At 45.8% G+C, this 19,543-nt stretch overlaps 1 protein-coding gene across 1 annotated transcript in view; it reads left to right on the top strand.

Moving 5' to 3' along the window:
* LOC129840497 (alpha-1,6-mannosylglycoprotein 6-beta-N-acetylglucosaminyltransferase A-like) overlaps nucleotides 1-19,543 on the top strand; it is a 115,758-nt gene that overhangs the window by 53,210 nt on the left and 43,005 nt on the right. The window contains exons 4-10 of the mRNA XM_055908414.1: nucleotides 2,413-2,489; nucleotides 4,347-4,436; nucleotides 6,237-6,308; nucleotides 7,822-7,983; nucleotides 9,505-9,674; nucleotides 10,511-10,645; nucleotides 17,628-17,761. Of these exons, the coding sequence (XP_055764389.1) occupies nucleotides 2,413-2,489; nucleotides 4,347-4,436; nucleotides 6,237-6,308; nucleotides 7,822-7,983; nucleotides 9,505-9,674; nucleotides 10,511-10,645; nucleotides 17,628-17,761 (840 nt within the window). The remainder of the gene's footprint in view (nucleotides 1-2,412; nucleotides 2,490-4,346; nucleotides 4,437-6,236; nucleotides 6,309-7,821; nucleotides 7,984-9,504; nucleotides 9,675-10,510; nucleotides 10,646-17,627; nucleotides 17,762-19,543) is intronic.

Raw genomic sequence — 19,543 nt, forward strand, 5'->3', positions numbered from 1 at the left:
TTAACAGGGAGTCATATTGATACCGTGGTCTCTTTTCCAAATTAGCACGGCAGAATACAGAAATGCACACAATAAATAGAAACATGCAACAACGCATAGCCTGCAGTGTCACACACACTGGCTCAGGGTGTTGCGTTGGGAATGTGTGATTCCATTGCAGTTGGACTGCCCAGAATCACTGCTAGGGTCTACTCGTTATGTGCTGATTGATTCTGCGCATCGCCTCGTTCAAACTGATCCCCTCAAACACGCTGATTGACCGTCTTCTCTCTCATCTCACTCAAAGGCTTCTTTTAGCAGATAATGGCTGAAACGGGAGAGAGCAGCTTCAAAGGCATCTTTAGGTGGTTTGGACCCACTGGAAGTTGGTGAATAGCAGCGAATGTCCCTCCTCTTATTTGGTTCCCATTGGTGTAGGTTGAAGTGTCCGCTAGATGCTGATCTCGAGTCAGTTTTGCGTTTACCTCACTATGGTTAATGTTAAGTTCGAGGGAGGGAAGCTCATTCTAGATCTGTACCTAGGTGGAACTTCACCCCGGAGCGTTCTCATTTGTCTATCACCATCGTTTACTGTATCCAACACTATGCTGTCTATAATATAAATGATGCATTGCATAGCCATTGCGAGTATGAAAACAACACGGATATTAAAATAGACGAGAGGGCCGGGTTGCGGCATGAGCTCTTTACATCGAGGGTTATTAAGCCAAAGCGCTGTGTGCATTCAACGAATTTCAATCAGTGATTTTTTTTCCTTGAGTAGAGACTACATATTATCAGAATGAGGTCCCCTCCCAGTAATTGACACACACACACTCCTGACGTGGTAGGATAGAATGGCTTTGTGTGCAGAGATCACATGACATTCTGTTCATTAGAATTCTGATACATTTTCTTCTCTCTCACTGAAATCTCTTTGTTTCTTAGTGAATGCTACTCGGTACAGAAGGAAGAATTCTCAGTGGTCTATGCACTGTAGAGTTTTAGTCTTTAGCCCAATCACGGCGGGTCTCGTCAGAACTCAGAGTTTGGGCTGAGCCGACCCTGAAGGGTTAATAATTCATCTAGGACTGATCAATCGCTAGAGAACAAAGTGATGCGTTGTCTAATATTTGGCTCTGTACAAGCCGCAGGACTTTTGGATGCAAGATTTGGTCACTCTGTCTGCCTCTTTGTTATTGGCAAGCTCCCAATGGGTTGCAAATGGTAAAAAGCCTGCCTCTTTTCTATCCATTTTGTGCAGATGCGTTGCTTTTTACTTCAGAACAAATGTTCACAGAACAGGTAGTGACTGTTAAGAGATTTTTAACAGGACAAAACACGCAGTCTGCAAAGGTTCCCTTATTGTTATCGAACTCCAGTGTTGATACCTGTAATTCACTCATGGCCAAGCCACAGGCCCAATGGCAATATCCTCTTGTCAGTCCAAACTAAGTTTCCCTCGGACTGTGAGAGAGTATCAGCCATGAAGTGATGACAGGGCAATCTTGACGATGGGCATGATGACAGCCCCCTGAGAAATTACAGACCTGACTGAGCCTCATCACCTCTGTCATGAACCAGCCATTTCTTAATGGGACACCTTCTCCCAACCCTGGTGTTTTCATCCTCACAGGAACACGAGTGCGCTAAGGTTTTGCACTATATTGGAAACAGAGGGGCATTTTGGGATGCACCCAATCATTTTTTTTTTTTTTTTACAAACATTTTTTGGAATGTGACTTTTCCCAGCACCCCGTTCCATTAACGCCTTTTAGTACCGCCGACATATCTAAACTCCACCTATGTCTGTTGTCTCGGTGTGAGGCTGGCAGAGAGCGAGCTTATCTGAACCTGCGTCAGTCTGCTGCGTCCGCTATAGAAATCACCACTGTATGCCTGGCCAGGGGAGCAGCATAGCACAGCATAGCACAGCATAGCACAGCCTTACTGGCATCATGTATCTGTCGCAGATGGCTAGATGGATGGTACCATGTGGTCACACAAGTTACGCTACCTGTGCTCGTGCTATTGGGAGAGAGCCCACATCACATGCATACATATGTTGTTTCAGTTCTGGGCCATGTTCAGTCTCTTCAAAATACCACCGCCTCCCTGAGGGTACATGGAATTACAGACCCAGTGAATTTGGTGGTTGTTCGGAGCTTTTCGATGTGTAAACCCAAAGAGTGTGTGTGAGTGTGTGTGTATTTTTGTTGTGTCATGCGCATACATGCCTGAGGCAGTGTGTATGTGCACAGGAGTGTGTTCATTCATGCGTGTGTATTGATCTCTCCGTGTCGTCTTTGTTTGTCAATTCCAGACCTGCACAGTTTGCTCCCAACGCTGGTGCCTGACCTTATTGATCCCCTCCTCTCCTCTCTTTTTCTCTCCTCTCTTTCTCTCTCCTATCTCTCTCCTCTATTTCCTCAGATCTGCTGAACGGCGCTCAGGAGAAATGTGAGCTTCCCCCCATGGACGGCTTCCCTCACTGTGAGAGCAAAGTCAAGGTCAGCGACGCACACAGTCACACACACACAGTAACCACCAGCAGCAGCAGTAATCACAGCCCTCCAGCCCCAGGCCAGAGTCTGCCCGGAGCAGATACCGTCATATCATAAAGGCCATCTGCTCTGTGCGCTGCTCCCAAGCCTCCACTGGCAACCAAGGAAAGGCAGCCATGGCTAGCCGATCACCATTTTTAAAAGAGACAAAACAGGGCTCAAACAGGCTCCATAGCGGCAACAGAGGAGCTGTTTTGTCCTATTTAGCCTCCCTTTGTCTCAAATGTCTATCTCCTTTCTCTTTTTTTAATGGGATTATTTCATGATGGATCTCAAGTGTTTTATTGAGGTTAAATCAGAATGCAGCTTTTCAATGTATTCTGTTTGCGCGTGGCCTAAATGTTTCTGCTGATAAAACTGTTGGCTAGTAAAATAACTTCAGAATAATCCCAGCTGTCACAGTGCTATATAATACTGTACATGGTACAAACTTCCTACTGGCATCCTTTTCCTTCCTGTTATTGTGCTCTGATGGATGGAATAATTATTATTAGAATAATCTTTCACAAGGTTTTTAGCAGGAACAAAAGACATATTGAGGACTTCTTGCTCCTTCCGATTACAATATACTTTGGAATTCATAAACCCCTGTAGAATACCTTTTAAGTCAATTAGCTGCACGTGATGTTTTCATCTGCCTTGCGTGACTCATTCCAGGGGACATACTTGGGTGGCTGTCAATCTCAGTGGAATTAGTTAGGGCAGTCTCATATAAACCTACACCGACTCTGCATAGCCTAGTCATTCAAAAACAATGGATGGAAATCGGATAGAAAAATCTGATGGAAATTGCAGTGATGGAAAGAGGTAGGTTACGTCCCAAATGGCAGCCTATTCCCTATGTAGTGCACTACTTTTGACAAGGGCCCATAATGAATAGGGTGTCATTTGAGACTCAGCCTTAATGTGTCAGTGTTGGAGTGGAACACCATTATTCCTAACCCAGACTGTAAGTGATTGCCATATTCCCCCGTAGCCTTGGCCAAGTCGTAGCCCCACTCTGCTCCTTCACTCTGCTCCTTCACTCTGCTCCTTCACTCTGCTCCTTCACTCTGCTCCTTCACTCTGCGCCTTCACTCTGCGCCTTCACTCTGCTCCTTCACTCTGCTCCTTCACTCTGCTCCTTCACTCTGCTCCTTCACTCTGCCCCTTCACTCTGCGCCTTCACTCTGCGCCTTCACTCTGCGCCTTCACTCTGCTCCTTCACTCTGCGCCTTCACTCTGCGCCTTCACTCTGCGCCTTCACTCTGCGCCTTCACTGGGCTTCAGCAGATTTTTTCTTCTTTTTTTCTTTAACCTTTATTTAACTAGGCAAGTCAGTTAAGAACAAATTCTTATTTACAATGACGGTCTAGGAACAGTGGGTTGTTCAGCCTTGTTCAGGGGCAGAACGACAGATTTTTACCTTGTCAGCTCGGGGATTCGATCCAGCAACCTTTCGGTTACTAGTCCAACACTAACCACTAGGCTACCTGCCGTTTTGCACATCTCCATCTGTGAACATCTGAAAACAATGTATTTTTGCGGTTGAATCTCGAAAACGTCAGCCCGTTGAACAAAAACACTTTTTCACTTTCAGTGCCATTGACACTTTGCCCAGAGACACTTTTTTTGTCCCTGTTTCTTTGCTTATATTGCCTGGTTCTTTTTCTTGGATTGAGTCCACACACACACAGACAGACTTGGGTCTGGTCAAATAGCTCAGAGCTCCTACACATGGACTGGCCAAGGCATGTGGATTGATACGGTATACTGGTACCTATTGTGTTCAGTCCTGATCAAGTCTCTCCTCCTCTTCCTCAGTGGATGAAGGACATGTGGCGGTCAGACTCATGCTACACTAACTATGGTGTGGACGGCTCCACCTGCTCCTTCTTCATATATCTCAGCGAGGTGAGTGGTGTCTGTGTCGGTATGTGCCCGTGTGTCTGTGCCCGTGTGTCTGTGCCCGTGTGTCTGTGCCCGTGGGTCTGTGCCCGTGGGTCTGTGCCCGTGTGTATGTGCCCGTGTGTCTGTGCCCGGGTGCACAGTGGCTACAGTGTGGTTTGATCTACTCATTGACATTCAGTGTTAACAGCCTGGGGGACGTGGAACGCCCCAGCTCTTTACGTATTCATCCACTGCAACTCCACGCGCCCTTGACGACTGAACTATTTATCCTACAGCGCAGATTTTCTTTCTAGGAGTTAATATGGAAACATGTACTGTAGCATTCTGATGACCCTAGCGAGTACGGTACGCACATGCAAACACAACACTCGAGATGTAAAGCCCATTTATACCGTAGCATTCACAAATAAGGTTTGTCCTCTGGTGGTCATTGAGAAGCTCATTAAAACTCACTCGTTTTAATCAAACTCAAGTCCCTGACTCTTTATGTTGATTATTCTCGGTCAGATATGGGAGCTGGTCAGATATGGGAGCTGGTCAGATATGGGAGCTGGTCAGATATGGGAGCTGGTCAGATATGGGAGCTGGTCAGATATGGGAGCTGGTCAGATATGGGAGCTGGTCAGATATGGGAGCTGGTCAGATATGGGAGCTTATAAAGGTTGTGTCAGTTGAGACCAGTGCTTGGGGGAAGTGTCATTTTACTCTACTGAAAAAACCTGTTGGGAGAGACATGTACCATATCCATTAAAGGAAAACTCCACCCCAAAACTATATTCTAGTATTTGTTTCATTAGTCCATTGTTGAGTATAGTCCCAAAATGTTTTGCTTGGCAGCAATCAAGATATTTCACTTTCAAAATAAAGCCAGTATGATGCATTTTGCGTCATATTATGCAACACTCAGCATCATATGATGCAAAATGCATAACACCGGCTGTATTTCTGTATTTTGAATGTTTATATAGCATGAGAACTTGATTGCTGACATGTTAAGCATTTTGGGACTGTGTGTGTGGGTGGAATTCTCCTTTAAGGGAGAGAGGGTGGCTGCGTACCAAATGCCATCCTATTCCCTATTTAGTACAGTAACTCTTGACTAGGGCCAAAAGGGAACTTTTAGGTGTGCAGCCAGTGAGAGGTCTATGCAGCGAGACAGCTCTCTATCTCTCTAAGTCACACTTGCGTTCACAATGGCGATATGCATGTATTTCCATGTAGTATCAGCCTTGTTCTTTCTCTCTCTGCCTCTCTACTTTTGGCCAGAGCCCTACACCCTATCAGCCAGAAACCCCAAAAGTAGTGCACTATATAGGGAATAGGATGTCATTACAGTAGGCTGGGGCCAAATTGCTTCTCTGTCTATCTCTGTATCTGCACTCGACGGTGAGGCTGGGCCCACCATTGCTAGTCGATGCATCAAACACCCACCGCCTCCCCCCCAGAACCTCTGAAGTGAGAACAAAGTGAGCCAGGCCTCTGTCGGCATCACATCTGCTTTCACTGAAACAATTACCTGCCTAATGATTGCCTGATTTGCTTCCTAGGCTGCATCCCAAATGTTACCCTATTTCCTATATAGTGAATTGCTTTTGACCAGGGCCTATATGGCTCTTATCTAACGTAGGGCACCATATAGGGAAGCGGGTGCCATTTTGGGACACAACCCTAGTGTCTCTTCCTCCCTCCCTCGCCCATGCGTCCTCCTCTCTCTCCTCTCGGTTGGCAGAGTTTACAGGCCCATACTCTGTCACATTTTCCATCTCAGTTCCTTCTGATGTTCTGATGTTAATGTCATTTTAGGTGGAGAACTGGTGCCCGCGCCTGCTGTGGAGGACCAAGACATTGGACGAGGAGGCCGACCGGAGGGGCCAGGTGAGTGTCTGAACTGAAGGGCTTTCCACACTGCCAAGCCGAGACAAACTGAGTATAGTTGCTTGAACCACGCTGGAAAGTACAACGGGAAAATAAGATATTAGAGCCAACACAGTTTGGTTCGGGTCGGCACGATGTGAAAATGACAACGTGATAAGAAAATATCATAAAACACAATAGTGAAAAGGGCGTAAGTGCCAGTCTCTGCACCCTGCTGAAAAACCAACAGCCTGGCCAGTCCTTTTCACTCTCACCCCTCTGGGGGACTGGCCAGACAGAATACCCAGCCTGAAGACAAATGCCAAGTCACGAGGGCATTGAATAGCTTTTATAATGTTAGAACATGTGCTCTTTAGAAATGACCTCTTCCACTTGTCTTTTAGCTCAAATGGTATTGGCAAATGCATAAGCAATGGTAGATGCTGCACATAGGCTAACACACACACCGTCTGAAGAGTAGAGTCACTCCAGTGATTCCGTTAGTAACTGACTATAGAGCAGGAGTGGATTTATACCAGGACGCCTGTCGCCATGCCAATGGGCACTCGCTCAAATCTCCTTACAGGGCCGTCTGAGGTCAGAACTCCGGGCGTGGCTCGCCGTTATTGGCTTTAAATATACTCCTGGATATGGATAATGCGATAAGTCCAATGTAATGTAATACTCCTTTCCCCCCTTCGGATGTCCTTTTGTCTTTGAGATCACCATTGATGGTGGCTGTGATTTTGTTGTTGTTGTTGTTGACCTGGGCCCATAACGCTATGGTTAAAAGTAGTGCACTATATAGGGAATAGGTTGCCATTTTGGACACGACCCCCCAGACTTTTCTCTCCCAGTGATTTCCTGTCCTGATGAGGGATGGTAATACACTGCCAGAGCTTTGTTAGTGCGTTGTTGCCCCAGCTTTAGCAGCTGTTAATGGCAGGCAGGACTACATCTCAACCAAGCCGCCTGTGGGAAGGCTTTCTTAAATATTGACCCGAGAGAAGCGGAGAAATGTGTAGATTGGTATCATTGCATTCCTGCATTCAATGAGGAGCCATATGTCTTTGTAATGCAAAGAGAGCCTGGCACTTTGTAGCTTAAGTGTTTAAGTTGATGAGAATCCTCTCTATATCCTGTATATCCAATGTGCGTGTTGGAGATTGACAGCGTTACAGAATCACTGATCTACAAATGACCTCAAATCCTACGTAACTACTCATTATGTAATGAAGATCAGCGATTCTCTGCCTCCTTGCTCAAACTGATCACGACAAACACAATTGGGCGTGCTCGTTTGTCATCGTCCTGTGCCCCAGGTGGGTGGAGATTTCACTTTAGTATAAAATGTGCACACTCCGCCCACCTGGGGCTTCTGCCGATCCAAAACAAATGTGCCTACTGACTGTCTACCTACCCCCTTTCAGAGGCTAATGCTCTCCTTCTATAGGGTAAGCCTTGTAAGAGGTTAATGGGTTAAACTATAACGCCTAAAGAGTAGGGGTGTCTAAATTGTGTCGTGTCTTCCTAGACGGAGATCCGGACGAGCTTCGAGGAGCTATACCGGGTCATGTCTCGGCGAGAGGAGTTCCGCTGGATGATGCTCCGGATCAAGCGCATGGAAGACCCCTGGATCAACGCCATCCGCGCCCTGGCTGCCAAGCAGAACCTGGCCAAGCGCAAGAGGAAGAAGGTAGGACACGGACACACTCTCAAAAAACGTACTCATGTGCACGCACACACATACTCATGCAAGCCTGCACTTAAACACTTGCACGCACGTACTCACACACACGAACACACCGCCGAAAATATATTAGCTGCTTGGACAAGAGAATAGAATCAGCCCATGCCTTTCTGAACTGAGAATATTGAAACAAGGAAAGTCCATTGTGTTCTGGGTAGCTACCTGGCCCCAACGATTAATAATGGATGTTTCAGTTCCCTAGTGATCTTCAGAACTTCCTCTTTCTGACTTTACGGCTTTTAACAGTGTGGATATGACATATGGTGAGATCCCTACTTCCTCTAGTTAGAGTGGAACAAAGTCTCTTGCACCTGAAACTCCAATTCTTCACTTTTTCCCAAGAAGCGTGCGCTTACATACTCCTTGTAATGGATTTTAAAACATATGATTGGTGTAAGCATTGGCTTGAGTGAGCAAGAGTGCACTTTGGGAGAAGTGTGGAGAATCGGGACCCAGCCCAACCTCTATCACGCCAAAGGCTCAGAGCAGGAACAAAGTAGCCTGATCCCAGATCTCTTTGTGCTGTCTTGCCAACTTGGCAAGACCGCACAAACAGATCTGGGATCAGGCTAGGAACAAGGCGCCTGCCCCATTTCCATGACCCTAAAGAGTCAAGATAGGCTTGGTCCCAAATGGCACCCTATTCCCTGTAAATTGCAATACTTTTCACCATAGCCTTATATTCCCTTGGCGACAGTAGTGCACTATATAGGGAATAGGGTTCCATTTGAAACACAGTCATAGTGTGCTGAAGGTTGATTTTTATATTATTACAGTCATAATCCTCTCTATACCCATTAATCCCTGAACAATGCATCTTGGTGATTGTGTCTCCATCCCAAATTGCACCCTATCCCCTACATAGTGTACTACTATGGGACCTGGTCAAAAGTAGTGGACTATATAGGGAATAGGGTGCTGTTTGAGACGCTGGCTAACACAGCAGCTGAAAGTGTGTTGAGACGTCCATGAAAGCAGAGAACATTGTAATGTTGGATTCTCTCCCTGGTGAATAGAAGGAGACGTGTGCGCTCTGATGTTAATAATGATACGTCTTCTGTGGAGGGCATCTTACATTGTGCCATGTTGTACTCAGCGACTTGAAACGAGCCTGCCATTTGAATAGGGAAAATGCCTTATTACATTTTTCCAACCCATTGAATTGCGTTTGGATTACTTCAAGAACTAAAGACGCACAACAGGATGGTTGGCGATGTGCCCGAACATACTTGAATAACGAAAGTTGCACACTATATTACACCATGATTTATTGGGTTCCAGTAAGACTGTACGAATTTCTTAAATGTTGATGATATAACCCATTTCCATACTTTTCTGTATTGATAGCACCATTGGGAATCAAACTCGCAACCCTGGCATTGCTAGCGCCATGCTTTAACCAACTGAGCCACAATGAGAAGCGATAGATTTGAACTGACACTATTTTTGCCCCTCTCTCTTCGTCAGATCCTGGTGCACCTGGGCCTGTTGACCAAGGAGTCGGGCTTCAAGATTGCAGAGAACGCCTTCAGTGGGGGCCCCCTGGGGGAGCTGGTTCAATGGAGCGACCTCATCACCACCCTCTACCTGCTGGGCCACGACGTACGCATCTCCGCCTCACTGGCCGAGCTCAAAGAGTGAGTCCGTAGTGTGTGTGTGTGTGTGTGTGTGTGTGTGTGTGTGTGTGTGTGTGTGTGTGTGTGTGTGTGTGTGTGTGTGTGTGTGTGTGTGTGTGTGCACCCCTCAGACATATCTGGGTGGTGTTCAGTGCGGAGTACCGTAGCGAAACGGTTAAAACGTTTTCCAACGTAGAATTATGAAGAGCGTTTCTTATTGAACAATTCTAGGATCATAATGAATAAGGTCATATGGACAGGTTGGTACTTGATCCTAGATCATCAGCACTCCTACTCTGAGACACTTTATGGATACAGATCCAGGTCTCCCCTGTCCATGTAGTCTTATTCATTGTGCTCTAAAAGGCTAAACTGATCCTAAATCAGCAGCACTCCTACTCTGATATGCTTGATACATACAGCCCCAGGTATTACCTCCCCAAGGTCACCTATGGAATGAGAAGCAGAAGCAAAATACAGCTAAAGCTAGTGTAATGTGAGGTGGTTGCAACCCACCTGCTTCTGAAAAACACCCACATGTTCTTTGTGTGCTCTAGTCCCGCCTCGTTGGGTCAAACCTGTCTCATATTACTTCCTATTTGCATAAGAGGGGTTTACTGTGTGTAAACAATCGATAGCTTTCTTCTCTTTGTTTGCTGTGTGTTTACATCATGTTGTCGTTGCTCTCTTTTTATAATATAATACAATACCACGTTATTGTCCATGTTACAGTGAATTTAAAACTGTTCTCAACCGCAGAGCCCTGGTCAAAAGTAGTGAACTATATAGGGGAATATGGTGCCATTTCAGATACACTCTGTGTGTCCTAACTACGCCCACTCCCTCTCCTCGTGCAGGATCATGAGGAGAGTGATGGGGAACAAGTCCAGCTGCCCCACCCAGGGGGACAAGGTGGTGGAGCTCATCTACATTGACATTGTGGGCCTGACCCAGTTCAAGAAGACACTGGGGCCCTCCTGGGTCCACTACCAGTAAGTACTCCATATCTTGAAGTCTGTCTGTCTGTCTGATAGTATTTATACACATCCACGTCATCCATAAGTTATGGGCTGGGATGTGTGATGTATTTTTATTTTTATTTATTTTAATTTAACCTTTATTTAACTAGGCAAGTCACTTAAGAACACATTTTTATTTACAATGACTGCCTACCCCGGCCAAACCCTAACCTGGATGATGCTGGGCCAATTGTGCGCAGCCCTATGGGACCCTCAATCACGGCCGGTTGTGATACAGCCGGGAATCAAACCAGGGTCTGTAGTGATGCCTCTAGCACTGAGATGCAGTGCAGACCGCTGCGCCACTCGGGAGTGTGTGTGATGTTGTTCATTTAGTTAGCGCCACTCGGGAGTGTGTGTGATGTTGTTCATTTAGTTAGCGCCACTCGGGAGTGTGTGTGATGTTGTTCATTTAGTTAGATGGAGAGCGCGAGAGAGGTTACTTACACATCTCCTTCCTAGAAGAACACCTATCGACTAACGCAACTCATCTCGCATACACATGGTTCTGAAGTTAAAATATGAGCATCCTAGTTTTTCATCCACTGAGTTTCCTGGTATCCTCGTTTACGTCTGTGTCAGGGGGGGACATTTGATGTGATTTGATGAGCTCTCTTTGGAATCCGCAGCCTCCTTGCTGCTCTGACTAATTGGGAAGTGGTAACAGTGTCAGGCTCTCTGTCCGTGTCCCTTTGAGTCTCCCGAGGCTGTATCCCTCCCTGTAGGATGCCAAGCATTGCTGGGGCACGATGTCAGAGTGTTCGCCCACCGCTCATTTACTGATTGGAGCGAAGCGGAGAGAGGTTGGCGGGATGAAAAGAGGCCTATTTCCTGCAGCTCATTTGATACCTGGTGGGGTAGCTATTCAGGAGACAAAGATCCAGGCACAGAGGGGGTACCAGATGTGATTTACACACTCATTAGCATCTGAATGAGTAGGCTGAGACCAAGGCCCAGGCTGAATTTATATTTTAGTCATTTAGCAGACGCTCTTATCCAGAGCAACTTACAGTAGTGAGTGCATACATTTTCATACTTTTTTCTCGTACTGGTCCCCCGTGGGAATCGGACCCACAACCCTGGCATTGCAAGCGCCATGCTCTACCAATTGAGTCACCCGGATCAGATTCGGGGGCCATGCAGACCAGACCGAGCTGGGCCTGCCCCTCCTGCCTATTTTATTCAAGCTAACAAAAGTCTTCAGGTCTCATGCAAGGTTACTCATCAAACAAGCTCACTATCATGTGAACCGGCTCTGTTCTTTCACTGGGCTGAAATTGCATTATGTCTGAGCACAATCGTTTGATGTTCCAATGTTGGTAGGCCGTTTCCATGGGAACATCGGGTCAAGGTCTTAACTCTTAGTGGAGCAGTGGTCATGGTTGTGTCTGTTAATGTGTCTGTTTTCTGCCCACTCTCTATTGTGCGCGTGCGTGCATTGTCTGCTCCACTGATAGGACTGTCTGAACCGTCGCCTTACTCTTTGCCACTGATCTGAACAATGTTTCAATTACCACCTTTGTCTCCAGTCTACAACAATCTCATTTGAAAGACTATTTCACCTGCATCTCTCTCTCTCTCTCTTTCTCTCTCATAATCTCCTAAGAATGTTGTACTGTGTCTGACAATAGACAAGTGTCTCAAAAAGAAACGGATATGCATGCTGTGGCTTTAGTCCCACTGGTCTAAAGCCACAGACCAGTGGGACTAATTGTTCCTCTGATGTATCCCATCGGTGTGGTTGGAGGTTGTTACGAGAACTGCCTTGTGAGAACAAGAAGTCAGGTTCGCTAATAGCCCCAAGGTTTCCTTTCTCGTGTCAACACTTTTTGTTTGTTTCGGGTTTGCATTCTGTTTCATCTTGCTCTGAGGAAGTTGACTGGGGTGCATCCCAAACGGCTCCCTATTCCCTATAATATGCATTTGTTTTGACCAAGGCCCCTGGTCAAAAGTAGTGCGCTATTTAGGGAATAGGGAGCCGTTTGGGACACAGACTCAACCTTTTTACAGACGGTGTGGTCGTATGCTGGTTCCAGCAGGCACTTTCATGAGTGTATTGATTAATTCCTCGTTATACATATTGGTGAAGACATTTACATTTGGCCACTTGATTCAGTGTGGATATTGTGATGTGCACTTCCAGGAAGGTTATAAGATGCCACTGTTTTACTGTAACTTCAGGCAAAACGTCTGTTGAATGTGCATTTTGGATTTTTAAGCTGACGAATCACGTCATGGAACAGTTTGGTCTCATAGTTATCTAATCCTGTCTTGTTTACGTTCTTACATATGTCCTCTCCTTCCTTCTCCTTGTCTCTCTCCCTCTCTACTTAAAGCGATGCTCCAGAACCTTTGTATCATTTCATTCATTCATTTGAAAATGGTGCTCACGAGCCAAAACGGGTCCCTGTTTTTTTTTGTGTACTACGTCATCATTTTTGTGTGTACTACGTCATCCAATTGCGATTCATTACGTATAATATGTTGTTTTTTGCAATTCCTATAATATGTTACATCCAATTCGTACAATATGTTACAAATTTGTCGTGCTTAAGATCCTGGACTGCATCTTTAAGTGTCTTTCATTTTTCCAGCCTCTCCAGAACAGCTTCTAATATAGAACAATTCTACATTCATGTGAATGCCACCATGATTACGGATCGTCCTGAATAATGATTAGTGAGAAAGTTAGACGCACAAATATCATAACCCCAAGACATGCTAACCATTACTATAAGAGGGGAGGTTAGCATTTTATATCATACCCCCAAGACATGCTATCCTTCACCATTACAATGACAGGAGAGGTTAGTATTTTATATCATACCCCCAATACATGCTAACCTCTCACCATTACAATAACAGGGGAGGATAGTATTTTATATCATACCTCCAAGACATGCTAACCTCTCACCATTACAATAACAGGAGGGGTTAGCATTTTATATCATACCCCCAAGACATGCTAACATCTCACCATTACAATAACAGGGGAGGTTAGAATTTTATATCATACCCCCAAGACATGCTAACCTCTCACCATTACAATAACAGGAGGGGTTAGAATTTTATATCATACCCCCAAGACATGCTAACCTCTCACCATTACAATAACAGGGGAGGTTAGAATTTTATATCATACCCCCAAGACATGCTAACATCTCACCATTACAATAACAGGGGAGGTTAGAATTTTATATCATACCCCCAAGACATGCTAACCTCTCACCATTACAATAACAGGGGAGGATAGTATTTTGGGGGGGTATGATATTTTTGCATCTAACTTTTTCACTCATCATTATTCAAAATTCATTCAGGACTATCCATAATCATGGTAGCATCCACATGAATGTAGAAGTGTTCAGAATCATATTATATTCTTATTTACAATAAAAGTGACTCCAAAATGACACAATACAATATTTACCATTCGTTTCTATTGGGCACAAAATAATCATGGTAGCATCCACATGAATGTAGAAGTGTTAAAACATGTATTATATTCTTATTTACAATAAAACCTCATAGTCAAATCCAAAGTGCTGGAGTACAGGAGCCAAAACAACAACACATGTATCACTGTCCCAATACTTTTGGAGCTCACTAGTGCACTATTTTGACCAAAACCCTATGGGACTCGTGTCAAAAGTTGTGCACTGCACTATATAGGGAATAGGGTGCCATTAGGGAGCAGTCTGAGTCTCAAGAGGGAAGAGAATTTGAGAGCGAGGATTGTGTTCTAAGGCCAAAATGAAAGTGAGTGGAGTTGTTCAGGGCAGTGAAAGGACTGTAGGGAGAATCCCAGTGATCGGCTCAGCAATATTAGTGGTTTTAGAATGAATGAGTGCAGCCGCCTATCCTGTCCTGTCACTCTTCTTCCCTCTCGTGCACACACAAGCAGGCAGGCAGGCACGCGCAGGCAGGCACACACACAAGCAGGCACACACGGAAACACACAGATGCAGGCAGGCACACACACACACAGGCACACACACACAAGCAGGCACACACACACACAGGCACACACACACACAGGCACACACACACAAGCAGGCACACACACACAAGCAGGCACACACGGAAACACACAGATGCAGGCAGGCACACACAGGCACACACACACAAGCAGGCACACACACAAGCAGGCACACACGGAAACACACAGATGCAGACAGTCACACACACACAAGCAGGCACACACACAAGAAGGCACACACACAAGCAGGCACACACACAAGCAGGCACACACGGAAACACACAGATGCAGACAGTCACACACACACAAGCAGGCACACACACAAGCAGGCACACACACAAGAAGGCACACACACAAGCAGGCACACACGGAAACACACAGATGCAGACAGTCACACACACACAAGCAGGCACACACACAAGCAGGCACACACACAAGCAGGCACACACACAAGCAGGCACACACACAAGAAGGCACACACACAAGAAGGCACACACACAAGAAGGCACACACACAAGCAGGCACACACACAAGCAGGCACACACACAAGCAGGCACACACACAAGAAGGCACACACACAAGAAGGCACACACACAAGCAGGCACACACGGAAACACACAGATGCAGACAGTCACACACACACAAGAAGGCACACACACAAGCAGGCACACACACAAGCAGGCACACACACACAAGCAGGCACACACACACAAGCAGGCACACACGGAAACACACAGATGCAGGCAGGCACACACAGGCACACACACACAAGCAGGCACACACACAAGCAGGCACACACGGAAACACACAGATGCAGACAGTCACACACACACAAGCAGGCACACACACAAGAAGGCACACACACAAGCAGGCACACACACAAGCAGGCACACACGGAAACACACAGATGCAGACAGTCACACACACACAAGCAGGCACACACACAAGCAGGCACACACACAAGAAGGCACACACACAAGCAGGCACACACGGAAACACACAGATGCAGACAGTCACACACACACAAGCAGGCACACACACAAGCAGGCACACACACAAGCAGGCACACACACAAGCAGGCACACACACAAGAAGGCACACACACAAGAAGGCACACACACAAGAAGGCACACACACAAGCAGGCACACACACAAGCAGGCACACACACAAGCAGGCACACACACAAGAAGGCACACACACAAGAAGGCACACACACAAGCAGGCACACACGGAAACACACAGATGCAGACAGTCACACACACACAAGAAGGCACACACACAAGCAGGCACACACACAAGCAGGCACACACACAAGCAGGCACACACACAAGCAGGCACACACACAAGAAGGCACACACACAAGCAGGCACACACACAAGCAGGCACACACACAAGAAGGCACACACACAAGCAGGCACACACGGAAACACACAGATACATGCAGGCACATACACATATTCACTCGGTCTTTCTCTCCATCTTTCTGTATCGATCTATGTATTGGTCTATCTCTCTCAAACACTCTCACTACAGAAAACCAATGCTTGCTTCAGTCATCCTATCAACTGTAATCATTATTTGCTGGCTATAACATGCTATAATTTCAGTTTGTCTAATTCTCAATACTACATGGAAATCATTATTAACACGTGACTGATTTCTTAAAGGTGACAGATTTGTACTCCTGGCCACTGATCTGAACAATGTTTGAATTACAACCTTTGTCTCCAGTCTACAACAATCTCATTTGAAAGACTATTTCACCTGCATCTCTCTCTCTCTTTCTCTCTCATAATCTCCTAAGAATGTTGTACTGTGTCTAACAATAGACAAGTGTCTCAAAAAGAAGAGATTTGCATGCTGTGGCTTTAGTCCCACTGGTCTTAAGTTTCCTCATTTGTGAATCCATTTCCCTTATTTCCTGAGCATCTTGAGAAGACCCACACTGTCTCTCACACACGCACACACACACTCGCACTGTCTCTCTCTTTCTCTCTCTTTCTCACACATGCACACACACCCACCCACCATCTGCGAAACATCTGCCTGGTCAGGAGTGGCCTTGCCTGGGCTGCCAGACTGAGCTTAGCCGGCCCCTCTGGTACTCCTGGCTCCTCATCAATTTGATTAATGCTCATTATTACACCTCCACCCCACCAGGGGTCAATCAGATGAGTATGTTGGACTCTGTCCAGAAGGATTAAAGATGGAAAGGAATAGTGGTGAAGCATAGCCAGGTGTTTATTTTTAGGACTTCCCCAAAAAATTGGGGTGGGGGACTTATTATGGGGGCGGCAGGTAGCCTAGTGGTTAGAGCGTTGGGCCAGTAACCGAAAGGTTGCTACAGTAGATCGAATCCCCAAGCTGACAAGGTAAAACATCTGTCGCTCTGCCCCTGAACAAGGCAGTTAACCCACTGTTCCTAGGCCGTCATTGTAAATAAGAATTTGTTCTTAACTGACTTGCCTAGTTAAATAAAATGTTATAAATAAATAAAATCTGAAAAAGCATCTGCCAGGGAAACTGAAAGATAGGAACTGAGAGAAGGTGACTGAAAGAGAGATAGCTGGAGAGCGAAAGATGGCGAGAGCGAGAGAGAGAGAAAGCTAAAGGCTTGATTAGAGAGGGGGAGCGACTGAGAGAAAGCGAGAGAGAAAAGGTCATGAATGTGTCATTCCATTGCACATGACATCCTTTCTCTGGTCCTCTAATTAGTCATGAAGTGTAACCTTTACTGTTCAAGTTTGATCTATAGGAATCTCTCTCTGTGCTTTGTTTACTATCTGTGACCACGCTGAAGGTGTGGAAAAGATATGCATCATGTAATTAATGAACCATTTATTAGTGGTTGAGGCATACAGCTGGAAGTGTGTATTAAGGCTGTAATGCAGTGTGTATTACAGATGTATGCTAACACTATAATGTGGTGGGTGACAGGTGTATGATAACTTTGTCATGTTTGGTGTGTATTACAGGTGTATGCTGCGGGTTTTGGATTCCTTCGGCACAGAGCCCGAGTTCAACCACGCCCACTATGCTCAGTCCAAGGGCCACAAGACCCCCTGGGGCAAGTGGAACCTCAACCCCCAGCAGTTCAACACCATGTTCCGTAAGTACCACCTAATGGCTCTGGGGTGCAGATCTAGGATCAGCTTCTCCTCCCCAATCCTAACCTTAACCATGAGTGGGGAAAATGCAAAACTGACCCAAGATCAGCATCTAGGGACAACTTCACCCTACTCCCACCTAATGAGAGGGTCATGTTCATAAGGCACCAAATGGAAGAAAATGGTCTAAAACAGAGAGGGGCAACCTGTACTCATCCATTAAAAATAAATAGTTTTACATTTAACCTTTATTTAACGAGGCAAGTCCGTTAAGAACAAATTCTTATTTACAGTGACGGCCTACCCCGGCCAAATCCGGACGAAGCTGGGCCAATTGTGCGCCGCATTATGGGACTCCCAATCACGACCAGTTGTGATACAACCCGGATTCAAACCAGGGTGTCTGTAGGGACGTCTCAAGCACTGAGATGCAGTGCGTTAGACCGCTGCGCCACTCGGGAGCCCAATAAAGACACACTCATTTTTGTTTTCCTTTGCAAAACACGTTGAAAAGTTTTCTCTTATGTGCCCTAATGAACACAACCCAGGGGTGGGGAGGGAGAGTCCACCACCCCAGGGGGTTTTAACCTTTTCCCCATGGCTGATGGAAAGCAAAATCTTACCCAGAATGGATGAATAACCCTCTCCGGTCTCAGTTTCAGTGGTTTGGCCCACGTCAGGCTGGAATAGCAGACCAGGCTCAATAGACCCTTTGTGTTGTGGATAGAGTATGCCATTCTCATACGACACAGGTCTTTTCATGTCATCCAGTTTACTAGCTGCGAGGTTTAGATGATATCTGTAACTAATCAAACTTACATGGGTTACACCATGGGTCGAAATGAAACACAGATTTGTTTCGGTGCATCTGGCATGTTGGATTTGTGTCCCCTGCCCTTGCCTGTGGAGAAACATTCACCTTATCCTCAGCGTGTTGTTTTATATCCTGTCATTACAGCTCTGTTTCCAGGCTTAAGGGAAGTCACTGAATCCTACACTTGCAGTTGTGTAACAACAACAATGGGGCTTGAATAAACAAAACTTGTATTTTCAATATGTTAACTCTGTGTTGGATTTCCTTCCATCCTAAGACTAAAACGTAACAGAGATCATTTAAGACAAAGAAGGCGCCACAGGGAAATCAATCCTAGCCTTGGGTTCCATTCATTACCATTAAGTAGTCTTGCATAAATCACTGGATAAAGGGTGTAGATGAGAGAAAGTGACAGGAGAAAGGGCTCTGGCCAATGAGACAGGAGAGGGAAAGGGCTCTGGCCAATGAGACAGGAGAGGGAAAGGGCTCTGATCGCCCAGATCTGTTTGTGCTGTCTTGTCTCGTATGGCCGTTGGCAAGACAGCACCAACATATCTTTTAGGAACCAGGCTAGAACTGAAGCCATAGAGGGAACATTTCCAATGTCGTTCTTCTCTACTGTTCTCAAATCCAAAACCATAACAACATGTTCACATCTAGAATTGTTTCTCTGCTTCCGGCTAGGTACAGACTCTAGTCCCAGAACAGTTACTGTAGCATACTATATAGCGTGTCCTTCATCCCCTGGCGTTGTTGTATGCAGTAAAACAAAAGGAAAGTCCTTTAGTATCTGTCTCAGATACAGTTGAAGTCGGAAGTTTACATGCACCTTAGCCAAATACATTTAAACTCAGTTTTTCACAATTCCTGACATTTAATCCTATTAAAAATTCCCTATCTTAGGTCAGTGAGGATCACCACTTTATTTTACAAATGTGAAATGTCAGAATAATTGTAGAGAGAATGATTT

Source organism: Salvelinus fontinalis, chromosome 41 (genome assembly GCF_029448725.1).
Source record: "Salvelinus fontinalis isolate EN_2023a chromosome 41, ASM2944872v1, whole genome shotgun sequence".
Classification (NCBI taxonomy): domain Eukaryota; kingdom Metazoa; phylum Chordata; class Actinopteri; order Salmoniformes; family Salmonidae; genus Salvelinus; species Salvelinus fontinalis.